Genomic DNA, 25,993 nt, shown 5'->3' with positions numbered 1-25,993 from the left:
CACCTAGCGTCGTCTTTATGTGGTTGAGGCATGTTATCCCCTAGCCTGTTACAAACAAATATATCTGTAAAACTGCATCTACAACCATGTAACTTGCCAAGGAGTAGCTAGGCTACAAATAATAGTTAGTTTGAAATTTTAACTTGTTTATTTTAAAAATTGTCTTTAAAAAACAAATATTTAAAGTAAATTATAAAAAAGTAAATACAATAAATAATACCATAAAATAGGCTTTATTTGAAAAATTAAAATAAATTTCCACATAGTTTAACACAGCAGTTTTAACTGTACATGCTTGATAATTTGAGTATATCCTGTTTTATAGAAAATTTTGTCGAATCTAAGCACTTTTAACACAAATTCCTATAAATTATAGGGTTTTCAAATATTTAGTACTGCTTAATAAATTGCCACATAGCTTTAACATAGTAGTTTTATCTATACATGCTTGATAATTTTAGTGTATCCTGTTTTAAAGAAAATATTGTTGAATCTGTCAATCTGGCACTTTTAACACAAATTGATATAAATTATAGGGTTTTCAAATATTTAGTACTGTCAGAAGAATATTGAATAACAATTTGAATATTGCTATTCAAATTTAAAACTAGTATTTAGTTTATATCTTTAGTGAAAAAGTAAGCCTTGCCCATGCGTTTCCAGAATGTAATTTTGGTAAGCTCTGCAATAATTTTGTAACAAAGATTCGATAATTATTCATTTCCCTGTTACTCGCATTGTCAGCTCAAGAAATATGAAATCTACATTCAAGGCTAACTGCTCAAATCATCTCTCAAAAAGAATAGGAATTGAAAATAACTATATACCAAGGATTTCTGTTACAATACATTGTGATAAGAAAAATAAATAAATCCAATAATTATTCATCATATACTCTCTCCAGGTAAGGTGATGTGTATAAGTTTGGGTAAAGACAAGTCTAAGCTTTCAGCTGTTGGTACACTGAATTTATAGTCGTAATAATCTAAGCCATGGTTCCAAAACAAACAAAAAAAAAACAAGTTAAGATCCAGCACTTAAGGCCTTTTGGAGACCTAAATAAGTAAACAATTTTGTAAAGTCCATTTAAAATTTTTAAAGAGCTTCAGACACCAAAAAAAGTTTGATAATGAAAATTTATATCTTCGGCAAAACCATGTTAATTTTTTTCTTTGGGTGATGGCTTTCTACCAAATTGATTTACTTTTAGAATATAATACTCTTTTAACAATAAGTTAATATAACTGTTAGGCATCATTTAGACGCAATCCAGAAATTTCCACCACAAAATACAATACAGGCTAGGTAGCCTTATCAGTTCTTAACCATAAATAGTTTACAAAAAGTAGGATATAATACTACAGAATAGATTGTCTTGCCATCAAAGCACAGGTAAATATTTTGGAGCCTCATTCAAAAAGAAACAAATCCAAAATATAATTCTACACTTAAATTTACAATTATTAAAGTACATAAAAATTATTTCGAAACCTCTACATTCACTTTACTAACAGATTGCAACTATTTTCACTCTAACTGACAATATACAATTAATTTAATTTTAATTGCTTAAAGTACAAATCACATTGCCTAGGTTTTTCGTAGAAGCTAAAGAGCAATGAATACATAAATATATTAACACAAATTACAGTACAACATATCATTGCCTTGTGTTCATAATAATATTTTCTTCAAGCTTTCATCTAGTTCGTTGTACAAAAGTTTTGGTGTAGAACCACAAATATAAAGCTTTCCTTGGCTCATGTATGAAAGAAAATGTTTAATTTTTTGTAAGCTTGCATTCACTTGTTCATTGACTTGACTATTCAAAGACAATAATTCAGGATATTCTGATAAATTGTATCCCACGTAGCAGCCTAAGGAAAAATAAATTTAACTGTTAATTACCACCAGACAAAATCTAATAAGGTAGGGACATGGGGATAAGTTTAGTATTTCAGACCAGATCATGCTTACTGCTAAAACAACAGTAAAAAAAAATAATTTAAAAACCAGTGGGTTGAGCACTTTTGGTGTTACAAAGTGTATGAAACCTAAATTTAGACCTTCTGCTCGCATCTGCCCAAAATTATAATCCTCTCTACGTGTCCAGCCTCTCAGTTTCGAAAATAGAGAGAAAGCTTTGACTCTATTATGGGATCTACACGCAATTAATAATAATAATAATCAAAAGCTTTATTTGCAAAGAGAAAAAGCAAATGGGATATTCCCATTCAGCTGAAACTGGTTTACAGTGGGGTCCTTTGGTATGCATCCAATTAAAATTTTTAAAAAGTCCATCATCCTTGACTTAAATATGTTTACACTATTTATACTTCTAATTTCATTTGGTAACTGATTCCAATACCATTTTCATACATATTGTATAGTATTTTTTTGGGAGATCAGTTATGGAAAAGTCTAGTGTTATATGTACATCATTAAATTAAGTGGTACTTTCTTATAAAATATTTTATGCATGAAGATAGACAAGTGGAACTTATATCTAGCTTCTCTTAGCGTAAACCATCCTAATTCATTAATACATTCTGTCACTGAAAGTAGGCTTCATTTATTTTCTAGCATGCATAAAAAATTTGGTCAATTAAAAACCTGGGGTCTTTGAACTCCAAAGGGCTTCTACTCAAAGTGAACGCATGCAGCTTACAAGCATGGGTATATAAAACCAGATTTATAGCTAATAATAAGAAAAATGTGAAAATATAACTACAGCCAAACACTACCTAGGGCATAGAAAATAGAAATTTCCCATCTATGCACTAAGTTTTTATGGCACTGAGTGACCCTCGCTAGATCCACATGACACCTAGTAGTTGTGATTGGTGCCCAAGCATATGTAGTGCATATGTTTTTAGTATTTCCCACTCTTGGCATATCATGTGGGTGGTCTTTGGGTCTGATGATTATTATTTTACAAGAGCATGCATAGAACTGTTTTGGTGACTGGAAAGGCAAAGAAATCAGTTTTGGAAACCCCCTTTCAAAGTGGCAGATAAATATTAATCTAAAACTATGCATTAAATTTTTCAAATTAATTTCAAATTTGATCACTTCTAACGACAAATAACATAAATGAATGTTAAAAAAATTAAGACCATTTAGGTAAAGCATTTTCCATGGGCTAAAATTCAACTGACCTATATTTTAAATTTAATGGAAGGGCATCGAGTTCTGTTTACTGCTAAGCCCATGAAATTTTCATGAAGTAAATGAGCATACATAACGTTTTCCAAACCTAGTCTTTACAATAGTGAATGTTACATTTACTGACTCAGCAAGAGCCATTATTTGATATCCATAACAGACACCTAAAAAGAATGAGGATGGTTATCACTAACGTATTTTTGCTTGTAAACTATGTAGAGTTAATTTAAGTTTAGTTTCCGATAAAGAACACAATTTACCAGTTTAAAACGAAACTGAGTTGACTAACCGTGACCACCGTAAATGGTGAAAACACCTGGTAACAGCTTGGGATGTCTATTAAAGGTTTTGATGCAACCTTCAGCCCTTATATTTTTTTGTCAGCTTCAAAACAACCTCTCTCTCTTCTTTTAGGAAGAGAAGGAAAAAAAGATAAGTCATCTTCACATTTCTTCTCCAATGTAGATGATCTCTGATCCAAATGGATTAGGTTTTCAAAAGGTTTTCCCGAATATTCAATCAACAACTCTAACACATCTAACAAGGCTTCCAGAAAATTATCACCATTGACATTAACCATAATTTTATAAAGAAGAGGGCATTTCTTCATTAGACAGGCCATAAATGTCAGGTTTTTTTTACATCAAACCCAGAAATTTATTGTTTTAAGAGATAAATTAAATCATCAGAAAAAGGCAAAGATGCGCAAATTAGTGAGGTAAGTGACATTATTCGAAGCAAGCTTGAGTACCAAACTAGACAAAATATATCTTTAGGGTTGACAATGGAAACAATAAAGTCCTTTATAATCAAGCCCTCCTTGAAGGCTCCAAGATTAAGCAGAAGTGAAGAATATTCCTCAGTAGCTACTTGCTTTTCAATAGTTGAGTTTGCAAAATGTGCAAACAATTTTGTTTTTTTCCAATTTGATTAGAAGCCGATCCTTATACCTAGTATAAAGTTATTAAAACAGCCATACTAGCGTTAGAAATATAAAAAAAAGCGTTGGTTCCATTTAAATAAATTCGAAAAAGCATGTCTGCTAACAACACCATTTTGGTATAAGCTTAAAGAAAATTTGAAATTATTACTCAGGGAATTTAGGATGCATTCTTGCAATGCACAAAAAAAAGCATACAGATGTTCCATTGCAGAGGATTATAGATTGCCGATCCAAACACTTTCCACATGTGAAACCAACATTGAAGTCAATGTCTAACAACTCAAAAAAAAGAGTCCCAGGTATTTCTATATTTTTGATCTTGAGTAGTTGGCTGTGTAATAAACTCTCTTCCCAAGTTAGGTAAAAACGGAGAGTTTATACGTCGTATATTAAAATTTTGACTGAAGACGCCTGATTAGTTATTTAAACAATACTTTATTTAGTTCATACCTCCACCTAGCTGTTCTTCAACCTCTGGCGACTGGGTTAACGCCTAACTATAGTTAGTTGCTCTCAAATGATTACTGTCTCCTATTACTTGAGGGACCTCCTATATATATTATCTATTATTTGGCGCCAGCCACTGCTGACGTCATTCACTAATCTTTCGCCCACTACGGGGTGCCTACAACTGTATATGGTTGCGTGACGAGTAAAGGGCAAGCCTACATCATGGAACAAACTCATATAGGTGTAGAATTTTCTGGAGGATTTTTAGAAGGAAAACTGTACCATACTAAGGGAATCATATAATTAATCCATTTGAGTCCATTGGCACCCCCTAAAATGGGCCGTCAGAATGATACCTAGTGCAACATGCCCCCCCCCCCCCGACTCCAGTGGTAACACCACTAATTAATAATCAGTTTAAAAAGGTTATTTAACCATCAAACTTACTTTCCACACTCAAATTCGTCCAAATAATGCCGCAGTACCACATGGCCTACAAGGTATGTTCCCATGTTCAAAATAGCATTATCGCTGCCATCGAATATGCGATTTAATAAGCAGTTAGAACAAGTAAAGGAGGGGACTAAAAAGAAAAAAAAAATACCTATAAAATGTACCTTATTGTTATTTTCAAAAGCCAATCAAAGTGGCGTTAAGATGTTGAATTTTGTGGTGGTTAAACTATTTACTATAGAAATAGGTAATAATAATAAGTCACAAATAAGCCAAGTCACTGACATTTTCAACTCGAGCTTAAATCAGGTAGGAGAGTTACTAGCATCTGCTAAACCAAACAAACTACGGATCAATTAGCAGTTGCAATGATGTGACCAAAAACGATATAAGACCCAATGAGATTGTTATTTTTTTCACTGAGATCTGGTCGTAAAGTAAAAAGAGTGTATAAGTGGGGGTAAAGAATAAGTACCTCTATGTGCAACTAAAGAGAAAATCGAGCCAAGACAAATTCGCAAATAGACCAAAGAGAACACCTCTATTACATATAGCCATCTAGTTCGCTTTGTATTTCATGGCGAGACTAGCTCTCAGTAGATATTTCAAAAGGCGCCAAAGTAGGGCTGATACACTTTTCGGTTTTATGCCGCTTTAAATGTTACTTAATTAAGTCAACTGATAATTTCTTAGAAAAAATATTTAAAAATATGTAAAACCAATTTGTTGCCAATTTCATAACCCTAGAAAATATACATTTTATACTTACCATAACATTTTTTTACAGCAGTTAATAAGTGAAGTTGTACTTCTTTGCTTCCATAAAATAATTCAAAACTTTCTGGAATTATAAAAGTTGTTCACATTAATGCGGTCAAAATTATATAAAAGCCAGGACTAAATACTTTGTTAAGGGATGAATAATTATTCGTACCATTAAATTCAAAAACACAGCTACAAACGGAAAAATGATATTACTATTACTTTTTTCTAATACTTCATAAAAACAAGTGCCTTTTCTGAATACTTCTATTTCACCAACAGTTGGTTCATATGGTATGGATCTAAAAGAAAGTGCTTTCCTTCTACACATGAATCCACATGATTGCGTGAATGATTTCCAAAGATGCATGACAAGCACTGTAGTTGATTACCTTTCATCTTAACTATGGCCAAATTATTTTTTTCCATGGCAAAAAGGTACATGTAAAACTCTTGGGAAAATATCCTAAAAAGATAGCAGTATTATTGCAAAACTAATAGTCAAAATTTAATTGTTTACTTTACACATTTTAATGTGTGCATATATAGAATGCAATGTGATACATACACCTGCATAAGTCATATAAAAAACAATGTGGCTCAGTAATTTGGCTATACAGGATTTAGTGTTCGTAAAGATATGGCATGTTATTGTCAATAGATTCCTTTCTCAAACATACGTAAACTTCATTATAGAAAAAAAATTGTTCATTCGGGTGTACATATAAAAGTATATATCGAATTAAACTAAGAGGAAATTTATAGTCCACCATAAATAGCCCTTACTAAACTAAACACGCTTGCCTCTGAATTATAATTTTAAATGTTTTAAACGTAAGGGTAAAGCACCAGCTACTACAGTTCATCAAGGCCTTAGAAGTATTCATTAATTTTCAAGGCTCTTTGGTGTTGTATCTTTTAATTTTAATGGGTTCCTTGACTACCTCAATTTCTTGTATAGGGGATCCAAAAATAATGATTAAAAAAGTTCAAGGATAAGGTCGACACATCAGATTAAAAGACACACCCTTCAAAATATTGTCCAAGAAACAACAATATATTTCAAAAGAAACACTCATCTAAACCCAAATTTATTAAAACTGTCCAACCGCCACCTTCAAAACCTAATGTTTTGCAAAACCAATCCATCTGCCCCTACAGGCTTGCGTGATTTCACCGATGAGCATCGTGACATCAAAAGTTGCTATACGCTATTTTTTTTTACGATGCAACTGAACGTACCCATGGTCAATGGCAGCCATATTGACTAGTAGGCCAGATAGCCAGACCCCTTATCTTAAGAAGGCTTAAATCAAAGGGGCGCCAGTGGTGGAGGCAATGTGGGAATTAGGATAAAAAGGTAAAAAGGGTCAATGATAGACCAGGGGCAGAATAGCAGAAGGCAGTGGTTAATTCCCCCCTAGTGGCTGCAAGATTGCATATTCTTCCCTTTTGTGGTATAACTAATTGTTATTAGTACTTTGTTATACTAGAATAGTTACTGTGTAGTCTCATTGTAAGCCTCTAAGGGCCACGTTACCAACCCAATAGCATAACATACGGAAACACTATCAGGATCATAATAACGTTTTGATTGAGGATCACTCCTAACAAAAATTATTGTTTAATACTTCATCCTACTTTGAAAACATCAATTGACTTGACTTGAATGCAACTTGTAACCGTAACAGAACTAAACCAATAATTAAATTTTAAATTACCTCAATAGCTGCTTCAGATAAGACTTTTTACAATTATGAGCTCCTAATGAATATAAAATTTTATTTTAGTTTGAGCACCACTATTACAGTGGCTTATACCAACATGAATGGATGGTTATATGCAGAACGTCTGGGACTGCGGCTGTGGAGGTTTACATGGCATTTATTAAGTGATATAATTTGACGCGCTTCCTTCAGGTCTTTTTCGTGACAGCATATACCAAAGTTCTTTGTCAAACCGAATCATAAGTGTAATAATACCGTTTTCATTCTTATTTTGGGGCGACTAGAGATTTTTGGCTATTCTTTTGCAGAATGACTAACCTAAGTAGGTCCCAACTAAATTTTTTTCATTCGATTTGAAATAAATGAAAATTTATCTTGTACGTGCAGCGTGACTCAAGGGCCCGGCGGAGCATGTTTTATTCCATTGATATAAATTTTACAAACTGAGCTAATTTTCCATTCTTAAATTCTCTTCAAGAAAAACATTGCATCATTAATTGGTAAATATGATTTAAACCACGATCAAAGCTGAGTCCCAGACTTTTGTGTTAAGTATAATTTATTTTTGGTGCATATTAATTTTTTATAATCTGTACAGTAAATATAAAACCAAAAAATTAATATTTTAACCGTTTTAGGTCACTGTTTACATTATTTTAGCAAATGAAAAAACAAATACTATATTTATATATATATATATATTAATGAATACTAGCTTACCAATACTTGCATTAGACAATGACAAAAATCAGTTGGGTCTAAGTCTTTTTTTTCAAAAAAACATCAATATGAATTGTTCCGCAGCTGAAGCGTGTATACAATAGGACACTTGATTTACAAACTCTGAAAATGTAGGTATAGTAACATTTATGAGTGCTTATTAAAGTGGAAATTTTAAAAACCTAGCTCCTCGTATTTTTATAGCGTAGCTACTTGTAGGTCATATACACTTAATTTGGTATGGTTATTTTTGTGAATTGTTTATATTTCTTTGTACTTTATGTGGAGATGAAAGTATATCAACAACCAAAAATAATTCCCAGGGATTAAATTAAATTTGAAATAACTTAAGGTAGAATAAAAAAATGAGTTTCAGAGAACAAATAGGCAACATAAACACAACTATAGTTTTAAGGGGTGCACTGATATATCAGTAACTAAAGTTGATATTGGCCGATACCGGTATCCGAAAAATATTTGCAGGAAAAACATGTCTCATAAGACCAAAGAACGGTTTTAAAAGACCCAAAGAGTGATTGGCCGCGCCACGTACACCAGACTTCAGAAGCTAGACCATTTTTGTTAACAGGGGGTTTCGAGTTTAAACAAATAAAATCAACGATATTAGATTTGTGATAATATGTATCACGTTAACAGGACAGAAACATATTCTGATATGCTCTTGCAAACCTTTTTAATGAAAAATTAGAATAAAATGGTATGACAGTGCACTGAACCGTCTTTTACAATGATTTTATCATACACACTACTGTTATGATGGATGACTTTGTTAATATCGGCCACGGATAGCCAATATATCGGTCAGCCAATATATCCCCTTACCAAAAAATAAGTTGGATTTTAGTTGGTATACACATTTTAGTTGACATTAAGTTGGTTTTAAGTAGGCTCAAGTGGTACGTCAGCATATTTCAATAAACTAGTTAAAGGGGTAATAAGTTGTTATTAAGTTGAGTGGGAAAATACTTTTTTCTTTAAGTTGGTAATTAGTTGGTTTTCAGTTGGTATTTAGTTAGTATTTGTCTCAAATACAAACTTAAAACCAACTTAAAGTATTTCCTAGACAACTTTTTTTTGGTAAGGGTCGGTTCTACCCATATTGGTGCATCCCTAATAGTTTTATGTTTAAGCTACTGGTTACAGTAATAAACTATCAATTTTAATGTTTGTTATGTAAAGAATAGCTCCCATACTGTGAAAATGTTATCAAACAAAAATTAATTAAGGAACTTAATTGTTACCTGAAAATGAACAGTTTGGCTCTGACGATGTGCCAAATATCAACTGATCTTCTCGGTTCATACACAAACCCTGCAATACCACTTTGCAACAATCTGTAAACGTTTTAGAAATAACTTGTATGAAAACTGAGGTTTCCTAAAATACAAAGTTATAAATAAGATCAGGATTAAGTTTGAATATGATTTTATACTTAAATTTTCAAAAGTAAAAAGAAAATATATAGACTATAAATCGTTATCCATTAAAAAGAAACGTTCATTATAATAAATATTTATTGTTATTGGATTAATGTAGTTACTTTTAAGGTTCTTGGTTATAGATTAAAATCTAACAAAATGAACCAATTGTGTTCTTTGTACATGGCATCATATAGCACCATTCTTAGAAATCTCCTATTTGTAAGCTGTTGTGTCATCAACCTAAAACCAAAAAAAATTATACTACTTTAATTGTAAATCTAAGTTATTGATAGTATATGAATGCATGAGACTTGTAAGCGCAACTTCCATTTTAACTAGTATCAGTGACTAAATAATAATAAATGTGCAAGTAACAACTTCATAATAGTTCTTTGCCCAATATTGATTTGATGGGGCACTGCATTATAAAAAAAGTGATCTGAGGAATACCAATCCAATGGATCTAACTATACACAGAAGAAGTTCAACTCAAACATTATGCAAGACTCAATTATCTGTTATGTAGACTAGAAGATACAGAAAAAATTTGAAATTCTCTGATACACCATCCAAATAAGTTGATGACGACGTGGCAGCATGGGCTTATCAAAATAGTTTTTTTTTAAAAACATACTTGTTACCTTGTAACAAAAAAAAAACAAGTTTGATCTCATGCAATCAGAATCTGATAAAGTTTCTAGTTTAACATTGAACAGTTATTTGAAGAAATGGTTCCATTTTATGAAATTTGAATCGTTGGTATTAAGTCTAATATGATGTGCAAAAAGTTAGATATTATTAGATATATATAACCATCAACAGCCCCAATATAAGAGACTTATTGTAACCCCACATTAACAAGCAATGTGTAAAAAATTCTCAAAATAATGAAATTGAGGATTTAATACAGAAAAATGCTAACAATCATTTCAGCTCAATGGGGAAATTTTTCCTTCGCTGGAAATAATTAAATGAACTATATTTTGGAAGAAATTTTTGTGGGTTAGTACTTATTACTCCCCATGAAAAGCATACACTTTACAATTTTTTCATATAAACTACTTTCAAATTTCAGTCTAATTAAAAACAATTGATAGAAGGAAAGTGAATTTCGGAGATTTGATGTTACATTCCCGAATGAGCCCCTTAATTCAGTTTTGTCCAGGCCGGACATTTCCATTATTTTCCAAACTTATGGCCACCTGGAATTTTCCATTTCCAAACACTGCATACTGATGCTCGTTTCAAATAACTTGGGATACACTGATGTCATACACAAATTTTTCTATACAAATACCCCGCAGATGTGATAATTTATGTAGCATACAGTTTAACACATTACTTTTGTGAAAAAGATAAATGGCTCTGATCTTCATCTCTAGCTTTTGCTTTCATTTTATTTAATACACTTCTTTTAACATATTTATTTTTCCTTGGAATCAAAGCTCTATCAGTGTGGCCAGAAAATCCATCACTTCTTGATGTCATAGCTTTTGAAGGGTAAAATTTCCATGGTTTAGACATCTCTGTAACTAAAGTAAAAAGAATATGACTATGAATACTTGAACCCAACAGTAATATTACTTATCTAAGTCAGGAGGAAATGAAAAATAATCATATAATATTATAAAATTTTTAAAATTACTTCACAGTTGGTATTTTTCACTATTGGGAATTTTAAAAACTCAGATCTAGTTGAGTTCCGGGGATTCCTGCTTAATCAGTTTGTCTTAGTACAATATTTAAGTACCATATAATAAATTTCACAAGCTCTGTATTTTCTCATGTGCAAATTTTCAATTCTATGACAAATAAGTGTCTCAATTTGGTTATATTAATTAGTTTTTACTGTGGTAGTATCAAACCCCTTAGCCAACTCTTTTGATGGAGTAAAACAATGGTGGTAATCACTAGGGCAAATAGTTTCCTGAGAAAGAGAGACTGGGATAGATGGCGAGAGAGAAAGCCTGAAACTATGAGACTCGATGGGGAAAGATAAGAGCGGTGGTTATTCTTCCAGAATCAAGAGGAAAATAAGGTGCAGTGTTTCCAGCTAATAGGAAAATTAAAGTTAAGGAATTATGGGATTGAAATCACAAAATTGTCGGAGAAATATACGATTAAAATTCCAAAATTATAGGAGAAGTACAGTACTTATTTTCAATTTATAGGGGTCTTATATGGTTAAAATACAAAAATATATGAGTTTTACAAGTTATTTAACAGAAAGCGTTGCATTAATTATTTTATTGTAATTTATAACCGTTAAACTTTCAACATTTCATAGTTAAAACTTTTTCCCTTTAAAATATCACATACATAAATAGTTAGTGTTGAACTATGTTAAGCTTCAAACATTTTATGGTTAAATTATCTAGTTTAAAAATGTCACAATATTATGAACTTTTTTCACTTTTTTACAAAAATGCGAGATTTTCAATGGTAATGGCATCTTTAAGTTTAGTGGTAGCTTGTTCAAACCAATTATAACCAACTTCCTCTTCTTTTTTATTTGATTTTCGTAGATACTACAATTGAGATGGTAAATCAGTTATTCCCTTCTTTGCCTGCAATTACTTCATTTTTTTCCTCCTGTTTTTCAAGTCTAGCGTAAGAAGAATGAGCTACTTTTGAAGCTATAGTAAAATCTTTGGTAGTAGGGAAAAGGTGTAAATGTTGTCGGTATGGCCTTAGCAGTAAGACATAAGTTAATGGTCATCAGTGACAAGTTAGTTCTGTCCTATGTTAGACATCGTTTGGCCTCAGATAAACTTCTCCCAACCTATGCGCATGGCCATAGCCCAGGCATTGTTGTACACCAGGCAAATAGTATTTTAAGGGGGGAGTGATACAAAAGCAGTGGTCTTGGGGGTTTGTGTAAGTGACGCCAGGTCAGTGACATATCAATGTGGGAGGAAGGGATGGTCCACCCCAGGCGGTACTTTTGTGGGGGCAGAATTTTTCATGAGTTACCCTTGGAAATAGGTAGAGGAGAGAGAGAGAGAGAGACTGAAATCTGGTGTATATTAAGAGGGTACGTGGATAACATTGGGACCACCCTGGGTAGAAAACAGGTCTAGCTACGATACCGCACCAGGTTGGGCGAAACAAATCCCCGTACAGCTAGTTCGGGTTTTGATAAGAAACCTTAAGTATTATCGTAAGGTGGTATACTTTAGTATAGGAGCTACACTATAGCAGAACTCATGAAATAGTTCTACTTTATTTCATTAGTATTTCAACTATAGTACTACTTCATTAACTATAGTACTACTTCATTAACTAATAACTATAGTACTACTTCATTAACTAATAACTATAGTACTACTTCATTAACTATAGTACTACTTGAAAAGAGACTTAAAACGGTTTTAAAATTCATAATTTATTTATTTAGAAAATCCAACGTTTCGGAGGAACAGTTCCTCCGAAACGTTGGATTTTCTAAATAAATAATTTGTGAATTTTAAAACCGTTTTAAGTCTCTTTTCATTTAGTTTTTCACAATGTGCTTCTCTTCACTTCTATAGTACTACTTCATTAACTAATAACTATAGTACTACTTCATTAACTAATAACTATAGTACTACTTCATTAACTAATAACTATAGTACTACTTCATTACTAATAACTATAGTACTACTTCATTAACTAATAACTATAGTACCACTTCATTAACTATAGTACCACTTCATTAACTATAGTACTACTTCATTAACTAATAACTATAGTACTAGTTCATTAACTAATAACTATAGTACTATTTCATTAATTATAATACTACTTCATTAACTATAGTACTTCATTATCTATAGTACTACTTCATTATCTATAGTACTACTTCATTATCTATAGTACTACTTCATTATCTATAGTACTACTTCATTAACTATAGTACTACTTCATTAACTATAGTACTACTTCATTAACTATAGTACTACTTCATTAACTATAGTACTACTTCATTAACTATAGTACTACTTCATTAACTATAGTACTACTTCATTAACTATAGTACAACTGCATTAACATAAGTACTACTTCTTTATCTATAGTACTACTTCATTAACTATAGTACTACTTCATTCGCTATAGTGCTGCGTGCTACCTGCCATTAGCGATTAACATCTGAAACCAACTCTTATTAAATCCGAAAAATTAATTTAACATATAATCAAACGTTTTAAAATAATAATCAATAACAATCATTCCATTTTTTTAAGAATCAGTCTGTAAAATTAAAATTTACTCGCCTTAATCGTGGGACAGACCTAATCGTGGAAAGTGACAAGAGAAAAAGATATAGAAATACTAGCAGACAACTTAAACTACCGCGAAAAATAACATTTTAACCCTTACCAAAAAATAAGTTGGTTTTTAGTTGGTATTTAGTTGGTATTCAATACTATTAACATTTAAGTTGATATTAAGTTGGTTTTAAGTGGTCAGCATATTTCAGTAAACTAGTTAAGTTGGTAATAAGTTGGTTTTAAGTTGGTGGGAAAATGCCTTTTTCTTTAAGTTGGTATTTAGTTGGTTTTTAGTGGTCAGAAAATGACATATTATTTGTAAGTTGGTTTTAAGTAGGTTTTAAGTTGGTATTTAGTTGGTTTTAAGTTGGTATTTGTCTCAAATACCAACTTAAAGTATTTCCTAGACCACTTATTTTTTAGTAAGGGAACAAGAAAACATATATATCCTCGCTTCAGCTGCTATAAATACGACGTAATCCGCATTATCGGTAAGTTTTCTTCGGCTGACATTCCTCAAAATTTGGTTGATTTACACGTGTAGTAGATAAACATTTCAAAATCCGATAATTTTGATAACCCGCTTTCTGTTATCACCCGTTTACCGTTATCAATTATGCTAGGTCCCAAAGTGATCACGTTAAGCGGGGTCTACTGTATCAGAAAGTGTGCTTTATTAAGATAGAGCTAACAGAAACTCCACTAATTAATTAAATACCATCAAGTCAAAGTCGTCTTTGCAATTTTATAAAAAAAAACCTCTAATTCATCTCGTTGTATCTAGTATTAAACTTATTTAATGCATGTGTCAATAATTTCTTTAACATGCAAAATTAAACTAATATTCTAACTAATTAAGTGATCACGTTAAGCGGGGTCTACTGTATCAGAAAGTGTGCTTTATTAAGAGCGAGCTAACAGAAACTGCTAGTCAATTAAATACCATCTAGTCCAAGTCGTCTTTGTTGTAATTTTATTAAAAAAACTCACTAATTCATCTCATTGTATCTAGTACTAAAGTTATTTAATGCATGTGTCAATAATTTCTTTAACATGCTAAATAAAACTAATATTTAACTACAGTACTACCTCATTAGCTACAGTACTACTTCATTCACTATAGTACTACTTAATTAACTAACTATAGTACTACTTAATTAACTAACTATAGTACTACTTAAATAACTAACTATAGTACTACATAATTAACTAACTATAGTACTACTTAATTAACTAACTATAGTACTACTTAATTAACTAACTATAGTACTACTTATTGAAAAGAGACTTAAAACGGTTTTAAGTCTCTTTTCAAATAGTTTTTCACAATGTGCTTCTCTCCACATCTATAGTACTACTTAATTAATTATAGTAGCACTTAATTAACTATAGTACTACCTAATTAACTATAGTACTACCTAATTAACTATAGTACCACTTAATTATCGCGGTACTTAATTAAATTAATACCGCAGGCCCAAGTAATAAATAGTTAAAAACTAATATTTTAACTATTTAAGCCTTGGTTTTTAAAATTAATTACGAGCTAAAACAACATGAAAACCATTCCACGAAGTTAAAAAAGTGTAAATAAAACACAATAACCAAGATATTGATATAAAAACAACATTTTACCTTTCTAAATTCGTAATATATAACAAAAAAAGGTATAAGAACAATTAAATACATTCGCTGACAAAATTATTAAGAAATTAGCAAAGAGTAAAAATCTTATTTTCAATCCTATAATCCTATGGAGTCCCAACATGTTGGTTGATTCTTTGGTCGATGCAGCAAATCAAATCCTATCCAAAGATTAATATCAATTCAAATGCATTATAAAGCCTACAGGACTCTAAAATTGTTGACTCTTTCGTCTTTGTAGCACCATGCTAGCCTTTCTAAAAATGTTATGTCTGGCAGCACTGCTCCAGCCTAAAGCTCCATAGACTTACTCATGAGTAAGTGTCAAAATACGACCATTGAAATAGCTCCCAACGCCACTATTTTCGAACAGAGGTCGTGATTCTGTGTGTTTGAATTACTTTTGTTTTGTGCTAGGCCTTGTCGTCAATATTTTTTAGTTGCGGCATTTTCTCTGATGTTAGTCAATGATGGAGTCTAATTCAGAGGACGAAAATTTTCCCATTATTTTAAATGGAACGTTTTTTAAAGTAGTAAGTTTTGACAAAAGTTCATTAAACATTAAAGCCCAATGTAGCTAGAAAAAATGCTACAAGTAACCTTCTGAAACATTTAAGAGTAAGTACGAAAAAAATCCAAACATTATACTTATACTTATGATGTAGTGTCGAAATTAAAATCATTTTTAATTTACACTTCGGAAATGTCACCAAAGTCAAGTTCAAGAATACGAAAATTGCAAGAAAGCTGCTAAATTGATAGTTCCAGAGAATAATTCTACTGAGAAACGTAAGCAGCAGTCTCTTGATTTTAAAAGACCAACTGCGAAAAAATGTAAAGTAAATCAAGATCAGGTTGATACGCTTATACTAAACTACATTCTGAAAGAGATTTGTCTAGTTTCAACTGTTGAGAAAGACACCTTCAAGGAGCTGGTTCAAGGTTTAAACCCTGAAGTTAAAGTCATGATTCGGAAAACTCTATCTAATAAAATTGCAAATCAATATAAAACTATGACACTGAACATCAAAGATTCCGTAAAGAAGGTTACTAGTATTTGCACTACATGCGACATTTGGAGTAGAAATAAAAAAAGCTATATGGGAGTTACTAGCCACTGCATAAATCCATTACTCTTGAGATGGTCTCTGTAGCTTTAGCGTGTAAACGTTTTAAGGGAAGCCACACTTATGATAAAATCGCAGACATGCTAATACAAATATTTTCAAGCTACGAAATCGATGTTCAGAAAATATGTTTTACTGGAACTGACAATGGATCTAATTTTGTCAAAGCGTTCCAGGAATATGGAGAAGAAGGGGATAAACGAATAACCTTTTCGGAAACTACTGATTCAGACAATGAAAATGAAGCAAGTGCAGACGAAGACGACTATAGGGAAATAATTACAAACATTGACGTGGATGAAATATTAGTATTGGATGATGAGTACAACTTGCCTCCACATATGAAATGTGCAAGTCACACTTTAAATTTGCTAGCGACTTGAGATTTAAATAATGCCATAATTAACGATAAAAGTAACAATAAAAAAGGATTTAGAAGTGCAACGGCCAAATGCCCTAAGTTGTGGGATTTAACAAGTCGTAACACTAAAGACTCGGACGTTGTGGAAGAAAAGGTGGGTATATCTCTACGCTCGCCTGGAGAACCGCCTTGGAACGCTACCTACGACGCTTTAAAGAGAACATTTACTAAATTCCCGAGTTAAACCAAAGCTTCCAGAGATAATTTATTCCTTGAAGATACCACGATTTAAACCACAAGAACTCGAAATATTGGAAGAGTACTGTAATGTCATGGGCCCAATTTCAATCGAAGTAGACCGCTTACAAAGTGAAAAGAATTGTTTCTTAAGTGTTCTAATGCCAACTATTCAACAAGTAAAAAGGCACCTTTTGAAGATCCAAGCTACTTGTTTAAACTCTGCGGTTTTAATTAAAGCTCTCTTAGACGGATTAGAGAGATGATTTAATCACCTTTGTATTTCTCATCTCAAAGTAAAATCTTTGCGATTTCCGCCGTAGTTCACCCGAAATTCAAACTTAGATGGGTTCCTGAAGAAAAGAAAACGTTACTTCGAAACGCTTTTCCTTAAGACATACGTTGTTCAAGTTCCGAATGTGAGAAAATGCCACTAGAAAACGAAAACAGGACCGAATTATAAAAGAAAAAAAGTACAAAACAATGAATAGACAGCCAAAAATAACTTATATAATAATTAAAACGCAAAATTAAATTAAATAGACAAGTTTAAGAACAAACAAATAATACATATTATTGGGAAGGATCGAAAACTGCCGTGCTAATTTTTTAAGTTGTTGTAGACCAATATTTTCAGGTGGGTTAAGTTGATTAAATATACGCGGACCTTTACCAAATATCGATTTACGTAAGTTTCCTACGCATGTACGAGTAGTACGTGCGTAGGCAACTTCAACAATATAAACACTCCGAGAAAACTATTTGGAGATTTTAAAGTTAAAGGGAATATAACCTCAAGTCTTTTTAAAGTTTTTTTTTATTTTAAATGTTAACAATTTAGGCGGTAAATCACTAACCAGCGCCAAAAATATCTGAAGCCATATGAGGGAGCGGGAAATGGTTGAAGTGTTGGTAAAACGTTTTTGTGTGAGCAAACAGTTGTAAATTTTCGATTATTCTTAGCGCTCTTTTTTGTAACACGTGTATTCGATTTAGATTTCGAGTTGTTATTGTTCAACATGAGATTGGATGAGTTTAATTAAAACAGGAACGGGAAGGCACTTTTGATTACCAATTAATTTTGGAAATTGTTCGAGTGAAGTGAAATATTGACTTTAATATTAAAATGTTCCACTTTGTAAATTAGCATTTCGCGAATTTCGACATATTATTCAAAAAGCCATAGCGTCTCAACCGTTGGTCGTAGAGTGAAGATAGTTGCACTTTCTAAATATGAATTGACCATGCTGAAGACAAAAAGGGCACTTTCAGCGGCCTAACCACATTATTTCAATAAGTCCCAAAAGTGGTAGTTCCCGTTTTTCACAAAAGTGGCACTTTGATCCGAGAACAAGATATGTCACTCAATAGGTCTTTGAAAAAAAAACACACATACAACGTCCGAAGACTTATTTAACAGAGTGTACATTAAATTTTTGTTTCCAGAAATTTTTTATCGTACATTTTTCATTGTTAAAGCTTGATTCCGATACATTCCGAACATTGATAAAGAAAAAGTTAACCATTGTAACGTTTCCGGGACGAATAGGGGGGGGGGACGACAACAATAACAAAATGGACCAATAAATATGCCACTGTATTTAAAGCTCAGGTCGCACTACACAATTAATTCGCCCACTTAATTGTATCAAACTAATTGTAAGGAAAAGATTTGTATATTATTAACAGGAAAATTGTAACAATTGTTCCAGGCTTACAAATAGTTGGATACAATTAAGTGGCCCAATTAATTGTATAGTGTGAACTGGGCTTAATAATTATAAAGTGTGGAATATTAAAAGTATAACAGTATTGTTTCTATTAACGCCTAGATATTTCAAATTTTAGAATAGACAAATCGTTGTGTAAACAATTATTCGAACCGCCATTTATTAAAAAAATAATAGACAAATCGATGAGAAAACCAAATATTTTCAGCGCAGGTTCGCCTCCCGGTGAACGATATTCGAGGAAACAACCACGCCATTGCTCAACGTGATCAAGATTCGCCCTCTACTAGTTTTCAAAATTGAACATCCAATTCCGTCAATCGGGAAGATTTTTCTCGACGCGCCGCTATTCGCTTTCAACGAAAAACTGCGACGCCGCTAGAGGGAGTATCGCTCAAAAGTGAAAAGACGTCTAGTCTAGCCCGTCGATCGGAAGATCTCGCTCACCACGCCGTGAACTATCAGCCAGTAAAAAAAAATATTCCGCTCTTTGAACAAGATCAGCCGACTCTCGAATTTGAAGTGCTCGTTCATAAGTAGGTTATTTTCAAATATGAGAGCCCATCTCTGAGTTTCGTAGGCGCAGTAAAACAAAGATCACGGCCCCCTTTTGATTAAAACCAGAAGTCAGTGATTTAGAGAACCAGAACGAAAACTATTAATAGAAGCGGAAGAAGTTGGAGATTATCTCATAGGCGTGCGCAGGCATTTAAAGCAGGTCGGGCCAGCTAATTTTTTACGCCCTTTTAAACTCTTGCGCCCTCTATCCTTTTTTTGTGAAACTTATTAAATACCACGGCGCTCCTGCGTAGTTCCTTTCTTTCTCAATAGATGTGGCTAGAAATTGGTACAGTAGAGTATGTGACGAAACAATAGTACTTTTTACTTTAAACTAAACTAAAAACCAATAAAGTTTACAAAATTACATTGCCGCGTGTTGCTTTAACAAAAACGAGTTCTACTTTTTAAAATTTGGTTTTCATAATCCCATAATATCACATTTTAACTATATCCTTTTTAATCCAGGTATCTAGTTTTCGTGTTTGATTTATTACTAGCTTTCTACCTGTAACCGTTTTAGACGTTCCTTTTTAAAATCGTTGCCCGATTTACGTTTTCGATTTAACATATTTATTTCTACGCACTGGTTCGCGAAGCAATGTGAAGTGGTGCGGCGAGCAGTTTCGGCACCCGCTTGCACCTTTTTCTGATAAAGCAGGATACATGAAGAAGAAAAAGTGATTGAACGACACTACAGCAATGGTAAAAATCCCATTGGACTACAGTCAGGGACGTCATTTCTGGATTTTTCAGGAGGGGCCAGAACTTGATTTAATTACAACTTACAAGAAATTACGTCTTTTATTTTCTTAAAAAACTCGGGGAAACTCCCCGACAGCGTTACACTACACCGAAAATGCCGCAGTTTTGGTTACAGTTTCCTCATACAGCTCAGTCCTACTAAAAACGCAACAATCCGTCGAAAACCTCCCAGTTTAAAATCTAAAAAACGAAATCAACGGCCGGCCCATCGCTTGTTTAGTCACTGAAGCTTAAATATTTTAGTCATCGCGAATGCCGCCTGCGTCGTTTTATCTCTAGTTCCCATAGACATATATACTATTTGGATTTACATGGGACGATTCGACGAAATAGGGGCCTATATAATTTTAGAGAAAAAAATAATTACAACTTGCAAGAAGTTACGTCTTTAATTTTCTAAGAAACCGGAAAATCCTCAACAGCGCGACACTACACCGACTACAACCCGCAGCCTTGGGTATAATTGTCCATGGTATATACTACTGAAAATACCGTTGTTTGGGTTATAGTTTCCTCTCACAGCTCAATCCTACTAAAAACGCAACATTATGCCGAAAACTTCCCAGTTTAAAATGTAAAAAAAATCGATGTTTAGACCGTCACGTGTTTAGTCACTAAAGCTGCATAGTGTAAATGGATATCGCCGAACTACTTAAGAATTAAATAAATAATATCATTCAAGCGAAAACAATGTATACATGAAATTAAACAAGACCTTTATAATGTAGTTATATGAAATTTTTTCGTGACCTTTTTGACTAACAAAAATGCCCGGGGGCAATGCCTCCTACCCCATTCTAATGACGTCCCTGACTACAGTCCATGTTTTATATGTCGTCGTCATGTACTATCGAATACTAGTTGTTATTTAGGGCTCGTGTGAACTACATTTAGTAAACTAGCATTGAAACGGTTAAACCGTTTTAGGAGCTAGCTTAAAATGAACTATCGACGCTCTTTTGGCAGTCGTGTGACCGTGGCTACAGAGTCCCAAAAAAACGTATCCTAGCTCCAAACGACTAATTTCACGCCAGTGTCCGTCAGTCGCCATTTTCACAAACAGTTTATTAAAATATAAAATACGTGTCCGAAAACGCCTGGGAGTGTATCTAGAATATCACCAAATAACAATTATTTTTTTAGCATGTTGCCAATACTTTTTACTCGTATTTTACATTCTTATCTTTTGATCAATTTTCTCTTGTTCTAGTTTAGAATCTTATTTTGATGGATTTTAGGAAATTTTGGGCACCAACAATACTAAGGCTTGCGCCCTTTTTCCCCAGATTTTTTTGTGCCCTTTCAGTTTTCAGCTCGGGCCATGGCCCACCCTGGCCCTATCCTACGCACGCCTATGGATTATCTCACTCTCTCCTTGCTCTCGGTCCAAGAGAGACCGACCAACCGCTCGAAAATAAAATAAAAAAATACCGGTGCTTCTCGGTAGCGGTTCCTCGACGCCAACTCTAACTATGTGTGGTCCGCGATAACAGGAGCCGACGATCCTCCCTCTCGATGGACTACCTCGTTGGACGCTGCCTTTTATTTCACTTGAGTAAAATTTTAACTCATAATGGCGATTCGTCGCTACTTCTGCGTTAACCACAAACTATGGTTAGCGGTGTGCAATCGTATTATAAGCCGATAATACGGCACCCAAAAACTTTCAATGGCCTTCGGGCGTACAACATTGTTAGTGTTGTTTTAGTAATTATGTTATTTAAGAGATACCCGAAAGATACAGTTTCCACTATAAAATCCCTTTATCCCACGCAGCCCAAGCAATCGCGAACAATACCAGACATTGGCAACACTGCTTACAGAATTTTTTGTTAACATGCAGTGTTGCCAGGCTAAGATATTTATGACTGCACCTCTCGATTTATTAAATTTGTATCCTTTTAAAAATGAATTATATTGGTTAAAATTTAGAATCTTTGGTATTTGTAGGTAGTGCTGCAAGAGCCAACTACATATAGAGATGTTACATAAAACATAACGAAATTTGAAAAATATAAAAAATTGCAGTTATAACTATTAAGTGCGAAAATTGAAAAAAAGCCTTCGCCACTACTGCACGATTTTACCAACGAACCTTGACACGATAAAGGGTCCATAATTATTTTTGGTAAGAGCCAAAGAAGTCAGTCAAAAATATCGAAGGTACACTGTGTTAGAATGGGTTCCTGTGAACTGAATTCCAACTATTCATCTGTACCAGAATAATAGTACGTCTGAAGGGGTTATTTACGAAGTCACCACGAAATGGCACAAAAACCTCCAAATTTGAAGTTGAAAAGGCGTAAGCACATAAGGTTCTATTCCCTTTAAGAATGAACCATATGTTTTGGGTAGATCACCAACACTTCCTTCGGGGGCGGACTGGCGCCTTTTTCGTGAGGTGTGTCCTGTGGGCTTGCGGCCCTCAAAAACACTTTTGAAGCGGCCCCAAGTCGCTCTTAAGGGTAAATTTGGTCACGGACCCACGGGATAGCGCCCACCTGCCCAGCGGGCTAGGCCGCCCCGGTCTTCCGCCGCTGCCTACTATGGCGTTGGATATTTTTGGCTAGGGGTCTTTCATAAAGAACGCCTTTAGTGTCGAACAACATCGTTTAGCATCTCTGGCCGCTCCTAACTTTGGCTTTAACAATGTATGGCGCTACTATGCAGGGAAATTTTACAGATTGAAGAGGAATTCCATAAAGATTGCTTTGCAGGTTACGTTCTCATTAAAAGCATTTTGTATAAAACAACAAGTTGGCAAGCCAAAATATACCTCTTCTCGGAAGAATTGTCCCTAGTGGTATTAACTTTACGAGATGACCCTTGAAGATATCTCCGCAATTTAGAGTTATTTACTAAAAACGTAATTCTGGTTCAATCCCGCCCGGTATAAAATTTTAATTTTAATCAAAATAATTGAGACGAAACAACCGAGTATAATTTATTCAGAATAACATAAATTAAGTAGTTACAACAGCGAGTTAGACGTATTAAAACAATGCACAATTGAATTTAACCCGATTTACAGAACAAGTTTATCAGTTTAATATAATACGAGGCAAATTTTAATGAAAGAAATATCTAAAGAGGGTATTTGTATTTTTCTCGCTTACGAAACACTTGCCGCATCTTTAACGCTCATTTTATTTCAACACTCGCCCTTGATGAAGATACCGTAGAATAGCTATATTCGACATCTGGTAGTGGACGACTCGTAGACTTCCTGTTGACGTTGTGACACATGCCGCATGAAAAAGACCAATACCGTCCAATTTCCATTATCATATAATGACTCGCACACCCAGGAAATCAATGACTGCACACCAATAAATATCCACACCAATAAAAAATGAATTAACAAGAAGCGAAAAACTTAATATTCACAAAGCACAGAAAGCCCCCTGACAGCTCGTATATCAATAAATGACCGCAGACGGAATAGTTAGGGCTCTTAATAAATAAAACAAACGAACCAAATTGATGAACTGCATTAAACATCTTAATCAGTCGAGAAAACTTTTAAAATAAATTACGAAGTAATGACGACCCAGTTAAAAACCCTGACCACTATGTAAACAACTCGATATTTTCTTCATAAATGAACTATTACCCTTGAAAACTAATACGCTAAACACACACCCAATAGATAAAAAAGACTGACAAAACTAAATAAATTACAAAAAACTAACGGGTTCCACCCTTTAACCATTTCATCTGCTGACTGCGCTAAAACAAGATTTGACCTTTAAATTTTCATACGTAAAATATTTAGACTTTAACAAGTTCACAAAAATTAAAAAACAAAGTTCAATAGACAATATATACAGATATTATATTCATCCGTTTAGTAAAAAAACCCGCTTTATCATAGTGTTTCCTTAACTTTAATATTTTCCCTGAGGAAGTCAATGGCTCAGCGGTGAACTATCCGCATTGTAACAATGCGAGCCGAGTTCAATTCCTGATCACGATCAAACCCTTAGAGATATGTCTCCGCAATTTAGAGTTACTTGTTAAAAATGTTATCCCAGTTCTATCCCGCCCGGTATAAAATTTAAATTATAATTAAAATAATTGAGACGAAACGACCAATTTTAATTTATTCAGAATACCATAAGTTAAGTAGTTACAACAGTGAGTTAGACGTACTATAACAATGCACAATTGAATTTAACCCTATTTGCGGTACAAGTTTGTCAGTTGAATATAATACAAAGCAAATTTTAATGAAAGATATATCTACAGAGGGTATTATAACGACCGTTCACTTTTCGGTTTATAATTTTAACGGAATCGGGCTGATTTTAATTGAACGATAGTTTATCGAAATTTTGTTAAAAGAATATTCCCTAAGGCCACGCGATAAATTTACGATAATTATTTCCCGTCGCCATTATATCGACAATTTAGTTGATTCGGGATTGCCAGAACTTTAATGTTGTGGGCGAGTGACTAGAAAATCAAATGGCAACCAGAATTATGCAAAATTATAAATGTTTATTTTTATTCAGAACAGTCTATGGAACGTTTTAGATTTAACTTTCATCAATAACCAAACAATATATATCCCTCCTACGTAATTGTAGGTACTCAAGTGTCTAAGACTAGATTTGTCTTAGTTCATCGTGATTGCAAAATAAACCAAAACACACTTACACTTAAGTAAATATCATAAATTATACTGAGTAATTTTAACTAAATTCAAACTACCTTACTATAAACTCTTGTCTTAATTAACAGCTGAGAGCTGTTCGCTACTAATTACTTCCAATCTACTTAATTAGGCTCACAGGTTGAGTTGATAATTTCAAGGGTATAATTAGGTTATTCCAATTCAAAAAATAAAATCAATCAATTTTATCTTACAGCTGACTTGAGTTAGTTCACAATTTCTTTAACACTTTCAGTCTTAAACACGCACTGTTTATACACTTTAGTCCATTCGCTCACGTTCCAAACGCGAAACACAATTTAACTCTTTCCTTGACCGAAGACCGAAAATACTAATTAAAACCGCAAAGTTACCACATAACTTTTGACCGACACCAGGACCCCGTCCTGCAGTAGTTCGTCTGACAGCCAAGAACTAAGAAAGACTAAATCTTCCATTTGGACGGCAACGGCTTTATATACGTTTATTTGGCGTTTTTTAGACCCGTCAAGATTTGACTAAAGTTCGAAAAATTGAAGAGATTATATTTTTTACCCGGTTTGATTGATAGTTCTCCACACGGTGGCGCTATATTATTACTTTGATATAGTTTCCGCGGGAGTTGTGAATAATTATCATTCAATAAACAATATATACAGATATTGTATTAATCCGTTTAGTAAAAAAACCCGCCTTATCGTAATTGTTCCTTTACTTGGAAATTTTCCCTAAGGAAGTCAATGGCTCGGCGGTGAACTATCCGCATTGTAACAATGCGACCCGAGTTCAATTCCTGATCGCGATCAAATTTTACATCAAAATACTCAAATATTTAATTAAATATAAGATTAATATAATCTATAAATATTTAATTAAATATAAGATTAATATAATTTATAAATATTTAATTAAATATAAGATTAATATAATTTATAAATATTTAATTAAATATAAGATTAATTTAATTTATAAATATTTAAAATGATGTAGAATAAATTATAGTAC

At 33.2% G+C, this 25,993-nt stretch overlaps 1 protein-coding gene across 3 annotated transcripts; it reads right to left on the bottom strand.

Moving 5' to 3' along the window:
• Nucleotides 1-243: 243 nt before the first annotated feature.
• LOC149968920 (uncharacterized) lies at nucleotides 244-15,634 on the bottom strand. 3 transcript variants are annotated; one of them, XM_090155027.1, is made up of 10 exons: nucleotides 15,548-15,634; nucleotides 11,005-11,194; nucleotides 9,782-9,902; nucleotides 9,483-9,575; nucleotides 8,221-8,343; nucleotides 7,495-7,537; nucleotides 5,996-6,239; nucleotides 5,781-5,852; nucleotides 5,006-5,141; nucleotides 2,498-3,329 (listed from the first exon to the last, which is right to left on the bottom strand). In XM_090155027.1, the coding sequence occupies exons 7-10, from the start codon at nucleotides 6,141-6,143 to the stop codon at nucleotides 3,293-3,295; spliced, it is 393 nt and encodes a 130-aa protein (XP_090011153.1). In that variant the 5' UTR covers nucleotides 6,144-6,239; nucleotides 7,495-7,537; nucleotides 8,221-8,343; nucleotides 9,483-9,575; nucleotides 9,782-9,902; nucleotides 11,005-11,194; nucleotides 15,548-15,634; the 3' UTR covers nucleotides 2,498-3,292. The 3 variants fall into 3 exon arrangements, 2 of the variants coding, with proteins under 2 accessions (XP_090011152.1, XP_090011153.1); XR_016472741.1 differs by lacking the exons at nucleotides 2,498-3,329; nucleotides 5,006-5,141; nucleotides 5,781-5,852; nucleotides 9,782-9,902 and having other exon boundaries at nucleotides 6,141-6,239; XM_090155026.1 differs by lacking the exons at nucleotides 2,498-3,329; nucleotides 7,495-7,537; nucleotides 8,221-8,343; ... (2 more) ...; nucleotides 11,005-11,194; nucleotides 15,548-15,634 and adding an exon at nucleotides 244-1,877 and having other exon boundaries at nucleotides 5,996-6,322.
• Between the last annotated feature and the right edge of the window lie 10,359 nt (nucleotides 15,635-25,993).

This window comes from Leiobunum rupestre, chromosome 1 (assembly GCF_980474605.1).
Source record: "Leiobunum rupestre chromosome 1, qqLeiRupe1.1.hap1, whole genome shotgun sequence".
Taxonomy (NCBI): domain Eukaryota; kingdom Metazoa; phylum Arthropoda; class Arachnida; order Opiliones; family Sclerosomatidae; genus Leiobunum; species Leiobunum rupestre.
This window is presented reverse-complemented; position numbering and strand designations above follow the sequence as displayed.